The sequence below is a fragment of the Euleptes europaea genome, chromosome 18, assembly GCF_029931775.1.
Source record: "Euleptes europaea isolate rEulEur1 chromosome 18, rEulEur1.hap1, whole genome shotgun sequence".
NCBI classification, from domain to species: Eukaryota; Metazoa; Chordata; class Lepidosauria; order Squamata; family Sphaerodactylidae; genus Euleptes; species Euleptes europaea.
Genome location: NC_079329.1, coordinates 9,577,339 through 9,585,536, shown reverse-complemented (window position 1 = coordinate 9,585,536; position 8,198 = coordinate 9,577,339). Strand labels below are relative to the sequence as shown.

The window sequence follows — 8,198 nt, the reverse complement described above, 5'->3', positions numbered from 1 at the left end:
TAAAACTGAAGTTAAGAGAACCATGTTGTAAGCTGCTTTGGGCCCCCATTGGGAGAAAAGTGGGTATAAATGTCTTCTGAAAGATAGGCCAAGGGCAACGGTAGTTCTCATGCAAGACACACCACTACCCTTGTCTTTTTTCTACACTGATGATAGCAATAGATTAATGATGCATGGTATGGAGAGAGTGGACAGAGAGAAGCTTTTCTCCCTCTCTCATAATACCAGTATGCTGAAGCTGGAGGGTGAGAGATTCAAAACTGATAACAGGATGTATTTTTTCACACAATGTGTGGTTAAATTGTGGAACTCCCTGCCCCAGGATGTGGTGATGGCTGCCAACTTGGAAAGCTTTAAGAGGGGAGTGGACATGTTCATGGAGGATAGGGCTATCCAATGGCTACGAGTAAAAATGGATACTAGTCACAATGCAGACCTCTCCAGGATCAGAGGAGCAGGCCGAGTATTTTAGGTGCTATGGAACAGGGACAGGATGGTGCTGCTGCAGTTGTCTTGTTTGTGGGCTTCCTGGAGGCACCTGGTTGGGCCACTGCGTGAACAGACTACCAGACTTGATGGGCCTGGGTCTGATCCTGCAGGGCCTTTCTTAATGTTCTTATGTATATGGATCTTTTAAAAGTTCAGGTGCTGCTTCAGCCATGACTGAATTTGGGACCCTGCCACTTTGTACGGAGAGTTATGGCTCCCGCAGAGCTTGGCGTTACCAGCCCTTGCCTGATGGGAATCTGAGATGTGTCCCAGACAGACCTGAAACTCAGGCATACCGGTCACTACGGGAAGTCTTCATGGTGAGTAAACAGGTCTCTTTTCAAAGAAGCACCTGAAGGTTATTCATGTCAGTTGTTATCATGGATCATCTTTATCCATTTATATGCGCATAATTTCTGCCCCGCTATGTTTTTTTTTAAGTTTACACTGACCAATTCATAGTGTGTTAAGGTAGCTATACCCCTGCAGTATGAGAAATGATACTTAATTGGTTTTTTTAATTTTAAAAATTGTATGGCACTCTTTCCCCCCGCTTAAATTATCTTTCTACCTGTTTTGATCTCATACTACCTTTTAATCTATTTTTTCTTTGTTAGGTAGGCATATGATCCATTTCTGCTATTTAATTCTCTTTTTAATAAGACCAATTTTTAATCTTAATAATCAATAACAGTTGGAAGAAGGCAGAGTAACTACCAATCTTTGAGTCATACTGTGGAGCTTAGTGGGAACTGTTGGTAACAAGGATGTGGTACCTGGGGAGAGATACTGGTTGTTGTGGATTACAAATAAAGATGACCTATTTCTCTCTCTCTCCCCCCTCCTTCCACAGTCAGTCTTCCTACCTCAGGGTTATCCTGAAAGTGTAAGCCCGGATTATCTTGCCTACCAGATATGGGACACTGTACAGGTGAGGTCCAACCCATCATATAGCACTTCTCTTTAATGACTGAGAACTAGCCCTCCCCTCTGCTTGTCAGGGTGAAAAGAGGAAGCTAAAACCTCTCTTTAGGGGTTTTGAAGAGATTATGTCTCTGCTATGAGTGGGACTGTGTAAAAGAATAAAAAGAAGAAAAGTTGGTTTCTATATGCCGACTTTCTCTATCACTTAAGGCAGAATCAAAACAACTTACAATCAGCTTCCTTTCCCCACCCACAACAGACGCCCTGTGAGGTAGGTGGGGCTGAGAGAGCTCTTAATAGAACTATGACTAGCCCAAGGTCACCCAGCTGGCTTCATGTGTAGGAGTGGGGAAACCAACCCAGTTCACCAGATTAGCATCCGCTACTCTTGTGGAGGAGTGGGGAATCAAACCCAGTTCTTCAGATCAGAGCCCACCACTCCAAAGTACACCATGCTTTGGGCAGGATCAGATATTGCAGGTCAAAGTAAGCCAAAAGTGTTGGCTAACTGGGGAAAACATCTCTTCCCTTTCTTGTTGATTTTTGAGCATCACCTCTACACTCTGCCCTAATCCTTCCTCTCTCTTTCCCCCTCCTCAACTCAGGCCTTCGCCAGTAGCATCACAGGGACGCTGGCCACCCAAGCTGTGCTGAAAGGGGTGGGAGTCGGGGACGAGACTTCAACCGTTGCCGCGGCCACCGTCACTTGGATACTGAAAGGTGGGACCTACCTTTGGTTCCTCTGTGCCTGAGCATCCCTTCTAGATCTTATCCCTTGACTTGTTTGCTGGAAATGCCTACGTTAATTTTTGGGTCCCAAGGAATTTGGCACCACAAAATTCAACAGCTTCGCCCCCCCCACAGGCTCAGATCTTGATACTTGCTTGTTCAGAGTATGCCCTGAATTACGCCACTAGGGCTCATTGCCCCTGTATGAGGTCTCTGTCTCCTATACTTTCCCTATGGGACTCAGTACAGTTTACATGCCACTGTGTTTCATCCTCATAACAACCCTGAGAGGTAGGGCAAGCCAAACGAGTGACTGCCTCAAGGTCGCCCACTGCACTCCATGACAGAGTGGGGATTCAAACCCAAGTCTCCCAGCTGCTAGTCCAGTGCTCTAACCACTATACCACACTATCTCACGTACGCCCCATCTCTTCCGTTGCAGATGGGACAGGAATGCTGGGGCGAATTCTTTTTGCGTGGAGCAAGGGGTGAGTCCTGTTTCCCTGCCCACCCACAATTGTGCAGTCGGAGTGGGGAAATATGGGTGGCGGTTGGAGCTTTGACGTGGTTCTTCAAGATGCTGATGGTTTCCTTCTTTGCCTCCACTCCCAGGAACAAACTAGACTGTGATGCCAAGCAATGGAGGTACAATTTTTGATCCCAAGTTATAGATTTCATTCCCAACATTGCATGCAAAGTTAGTACATTATCTGTACGTGATCTGCTAGCACATTGTCTGTACTACAGAACGGCATTTGAATGTACAGAATCATAGAATCAAAGAGTTGGAAGGGACCACCAGGGTCATCTAGTCCAACCCCCTGCACAATGTACTCTAGGTGAGGTCTAACCAGAGCAGAGTAAAGCGATACCATCACTTCACGTGATCTGGACACTATACTTCTGTTGATGCATCCCAAGACCGCATTTGCCTTTTTAGCTACTGCATCACACTGCTGACTCATGTTAATTGTTTGGTCTAAGACCCCAAGATCCTTTTCACACACACTACTGCTCAGACAAGTCTCCCCCATCCTATAATTATGCATTTGATTTTTCCTACCTAAATGCAGAACTTTAAGACCTTTACAGGTTCACTTAGTGAGTGCCTATTTTGCCCTTTGACTCCAGCTAATTGACCTTTGTCCTCTGACCCTCTCTATGCCTAGGCTCTTCGCAGATGTACTCAACGATGTCGCCATCTTAATGGAGATCCTGGCACCGGCGTTCCCAGCATGCTTCACTCTGATTGTGTGCATCAGTGGTTTTTTCAAGGTATTAAAAAGGCATCCTGTGGAGACGAATGGGAATTGGTTTGGTGAGATATTGCGGCAATGGCGATGGGCAAAAGGGAGGGAACTTGGGGGAGGCAGGGGCTGGCATAATTCCTCGTGTGAGTTATTAAGAAAGAAGCAGTGATATGACACCTGGAAAGACATTGGTGACTGGAACAATCCCAAGACCTAGGAGGTGAGAATGAAGGGTTTGGCATAATGTTCTGTATTTATAGTTACCCAACCGTAACTCTCTGTATTTTATTTATTTATTTATTCATTCAATTTATAACCCGCCCTCCCCGGCCAAGACCAGGCTCAGGGCGGGGAACATCACACATATAATATTAACAGTAAAAGTAATAATTCTAAAATAATGGTATGTGGTCCCCGCGGCCTTCCCCTTTGATTCCTCTTCCTCTCCTGCCCTCTTTCCGCTCCAGTGCATTGTGGGAGTGGCCGGAGGTGCCACTCGGGCAGCCCTTACCATGCACCAGGCCCGGCGGGACAACATGGCGGACGTGTCAGCCAAGGATGGGAGCCAGGTGAGCGCTGGGCTTGGCGGAGGGGAAGTCGCTTGCGAATTGGCCGACCTCGGTCACAACTGAGATTCTCGGCGCCTGCGACTTGTTCTCTCCTGATTGTCTTTCCTCGCTTCCCCAGGAGACGCTGGTGAACTTAGCCGGCCTGCTCTGCAGTCTGTTCCTCATCCCTCTCGTGGCTGACAACCTCCAGTGAGTGAACTGATGCCACTCCGTTCTCCGTGTGGTGCACCAGGGGGTTGTGGGAGGCCGAGACTTGCGAGGATGATGAGAAAGAGGGCCAGGCTTGGCGAAGCCAGGCCTTTCTCTAACTCCTCTGCCTCCTTCCCCTTCAGCCTGACTTACTCCCTCTATGGCCTCTTCACCATCTTGCACCTCTACGCCAACTATCGGGCCGTGAGGGCTGTCTGCATGGAGACTCTCAACCAGGCCCGGCTGCGCCTGGTTTTGCACCATTTCTTGCGATGGGGGAAGGTGCCGGGCCCTGCGCTGGCCAACCCTGAGGAGCCCCTGTTGCTAGGTAACCAAGGGCTTGCTTCCATAGTCAAGACGGTGGGAAATGCAGGGCCCCATGAGCACTGCCCCAGAGAAGATTGCTATGCTCATCTATTGCTTGCTATGGAAACTCTGTCTCTCTCTGTGGTGTAGTGGTTACAAGCAGTGGTTTGAAGCGGTGGACTCTGATCTGGAGAACCGGGTTTGATTTCCCGCTCCTCCACATGAACGGCAGAGGCTAATCTGGGGAACTGGATTTGTTTCTCCACTCCTATACATGAAGCCAGCTGGGTCAACTTGGGCTAGTCACACTCTCCCAGTCTCACCTACCATGCAGGGTGTCTGTTGTGGGGAGGGGAAGGGAAGGTGATTGTAAGCCGGTTGGATTCTCCCTTAAGTGGTAGAGAAAGTCGACATATAAAAACCAACTCGTCTTCTTCTTCTCTCTCTCTCTCTCTCTCTCTCTCTCTCTCTCTCTCTCTCTGTAGGGTGTCGTCAACAACTGAGGCTGATCCTGGGGGCTCCGCTCCACACAGTGGTCTCCAGGTGAGTAACGTCTGTTAAGTTCCCCTCATCCTCCAATCTAATAACTTCGTTTTAAAAATTGTTTTTGTGAGTTGGGTGCGCCTAACAAACAGTCTTAGTTTTTCATTAGAAACTGCTTTGGACAATACAACTAAAAAAAAGGAGTATTAGAATTTTAAAAAGCAAATAAATGATATATTATTTCTACCTAAAGCAGCCTGAATGGCCTAGCTTAGCCTGAGCTTGTCAGAACCTCGACGCTAAGCAGGGTCGGCCATGGTTAATACTTGGATGGGAGACCACTAAGGAAGTCCTGGGTCACAACACAGAGGAAGGCAATGGCAAACCACCTCTGTTTGTCTCTTGCTTGAAACGCCTTGTGGATGGGGTTGCCATGAGTTGGTTGCGACTCGGCAACACATTCTTCTTCTTCTACCAAGTGGCATGTTCGAAATGCAACCTTTGCTCACGCAGATCTCCCACCAGCAAAAATATTATTTCTGGAACATCCAGAGAATTTCCAGAGGCTAATCTTGTCTGCTTCGATCATTCATTCTGTCTGTTGGTCTTTTTGTTCTCCTTCCCCACAATTCCCCGATTGTGAAGCACCTCCTTAACTTTTGGAATTTATATTTTCCTCCAATCCCCACCAGCACAGCTGACTTCCAGAAAGCTCTTGAGGGAAACTCTTCAAACTACTTACTCTTCTTCAACCAACCAGCAGGTGAGTATGCAGGAGAGTCATATGGAATCGGGAACCTGGGGATCCAAGGACTTGTTAAGAGAACCTGGCGGACAGTTAAAAGTCAGTGCATATGCTGTTTGTTTTTGTTTGTTTATATTGCATTTTTGAATGTTGTAAGCCTCTTTGAGTCACCACCAGGGAGAAAAGTGGAATGAAAACGCTTAAGTAAATGACAAGAAAAGAGGAACAGAGGTACCGGCAGGAATTCCTATGGCCGATGGGACTCTGTGTGGGAGAGGTCTCAGCATCCTCTAACTCCCTTGTCCCTTCTCGTTTTCCGTAGGGACAGTCTCTGTGATTTTGCACCAACAGGCAGACAGCGTGGATGTCATTAAAGCCTGCAGCCATGCTCTCATCCTGGAGGCTCTGCTGTATCAGGATGTGGCAGCATCCCCTGTGGATAGAGAGTCTCTCTTGGATCTGCAGCGTAGGTTACGAGAAGGTGATGAACCAGGAAGTGATTCTGAAGCCAGGGACAGGAGGGGAAAAACAGTCCATCTTGGGAAGCATCTGTAGCTGCGACCTGAACGCAGCGCCTTAGACCGCTCGGCTATCCTGACATCCTGTTGGGATGCATCTCATTTGTGTGCATTTATGGCCTATTGTATCCAGTATATCCCTTCTATTCAGTATATTCCTTCTAATATGCAAACAGATTATATATAATTTTTTAAGGTGTTGCTTCTCCCAGCCACTGCGTGGTGCATTGGTTTGAAGCGGTGGACTTTGATCTGGAGAACCGGGTTTGATTCCCCACTCTTCCACAGGAGTGGCGGACGCTTATCTGGTGAACTGGATTTGTTTGCCAACTCTTACATGTGAAGTCAGCTGGGTGACCTTGGGTGACCAATCACACTCTCCCAGCCCCACCTACCTCACAGGGTGTCTGTGTGGGGAGGGGAAGGGAAAGTGATTGTAAGCCGATTTGATTCTTCCTTAAGTGGTAGAGAAAGTTGGCTATAAAAACAAACTCTTCTTCTCTCACTACCTTTCCCCTCCCTTTTTGGTCATTCAGAGCATTATAAAAAGAACTGGACTACAGTTTCCGAAATGCATCAACTATTGGACAGGATATTCCCCACATTCCTGATAGGTATGTTATCAAAGTATAGACCTTTAACAACAACAAATCTGAATTCTGCAACAAGAAAACTTGAATGGCACTGTCTGAACAATGTATGCAAATGAAACTAGTTTTACATCCGGCTGCTTGTTTGGCATAATTTAATCCCCTGCTGCCAGACATGGGGAAGGGCAATGAATTTATGTGGAGGGTCGAGGGCCCCCCCATAAATGTTTGGATGTCATTCTCAGCCTCCTTCAGTCTTGTGACGCTTTAGCAGGCACTGCTACAGTTTTTCAAACGGATCTTCAGTTAGCAATGTGCTTAAAATAAAAGCTGAGATTTTTCTGATTTATGTAGCTGGCTTTTGCACTTGCATAGATAATATATAGTTCCCTACTTTATATTCAGTCTTTCCAAATTGTCCTGCGTCAGCAAAGTATGAAATTACAGGTGCAGCATTACACACATTTCCATCCCCTGCCTTTCTCTTTGGACCCGTCTCTGTGTACAGCACGGTGTAGTGGTTAAAAGCGGTGGTTTGGAGCGGTGGACTCTGATCTGGAGAACCGGGTTTGATTCCCCACTCCTCCACATGAACGGCGGACACTAATCTGGTGAACTGGATTTGTTTCCCCACTCCCACACAGGAAGCCAGCTGGGTGACCTTGGGCTAGTCACAGTTCTATTATGAGCTCTCTCAGCCCAACCTACCTCACAGGGTGTCTGTTGTGGGGAGGGGAAGGGAAGGCGATTGTAAGCTGGTTTGAGTCTCCCTTAAGTGGTAGAGAAAGTCAGCATATAAAAACAAACTCTTCTTCTTTTCCAGGGCTGATGTCAGTGGGGTGGATTACTGACCGGAACCTTCTAGGACCTGAGGAGTGGCGTGTGGACTGGACCGTGGATGGGAAGAAAAATCTTTGACTCTGGAGATCATTAGCATTGATACCAAGAATACTTGCGTGCCGGAACCAAGAAAGGAACTGGCCCCGGTTTCCTTCCTGATGCCAAAGTGAAGGGGAGGAGGAGGTGGCAGCATATCACCTGTCCCTCTGCAAGTACCTATTTTTTTGTTTTTGGCAGGACCACAAAAATAAAACTTTGTACAGATGTTTAAAATGATGGCCTTTGAGTGTGCAAGCAGCTCTTACATAAAACGTGATTTCCCTCCTCCCCCCTCCAGTTGGGTATTTGTACTTTCCACATACTCTGATGTAACTTGGAGGGGATAAGGGAGGGGTGGGTGGTGTGCTGGCAGGAATGAACTAAAAATGGTCTTCAAGTCAGGGCATCGTACTATCTTGCAGGTGATTGTGGTCTAGATAAGTGTCAGTCGATCATACGTAGGCTCGGTAATCCTGGCTTGTGAGCATCTGTAATGTGTGATTTATTCACTCGCAACACTTAGAGAT

At 47.2% G+C, this 8,198-nt stretch overlaps 1 protein-coding gene across 1 annotated transcript; it reads left to right on the top strand.

Annotated features, from left to right (window-relative positions):
• The first annotated feature begins 658 nt into the window (after positions 1-658).
• RUSF1 (RUS family member 1) lies at positions 659-7,736 on the top strand. Its single transcript, XM_056863020.1, has 14 exons — positions 659-809; positions 1,343-1,420; positions 2,019-2,133; positions 2,585-2,630; positions 2,755-2,787; positions 3,312-3,417; positions 3,860-3,961; positions 4,080-4,150; positions 4,294-4,478; positions 4,942-4,999; positions 5,632-5,702; positions 6,007-6,165; positions 6,739-6,816; positions 7,616-7,736. Exons 1-14 carry the CDS (start codon positions 660-662, stop codon positions 7,708-7,710), a joined length of 1,347 nt encoding a protein of 448 aa, XP_056718998.1. The 5' UTR covers position 659; the 3' UTR covers positions 7,711-7,736.
• The last annotated feature ends 462 nt before the right edge of the window (positions 7,737-8,198 follow it).

Coding starts and splice junctions, on each gene's coding strand:
- RUSF1 (XM_056863020.1), top strand. CDS start 660: ATGACTGAATTTGGGACCCTGCCACTTTGTACGGAGAGTTATGGCTCC. Junction 4,479..4,941: donor TGAGGAGCCCCTGTTGCTAG/GTAACCAAGGGC, acceptor CTCTCTCTGTAG/GGTGTCGTCAACAACTGAGG. Junction 5,000..5,631: donor CTCCACACAGTGGTCTCCAG/GTGAGTAACGTC, acceptor AATCCCCACCAG/CACAGCTGACTTCCAGAAAG.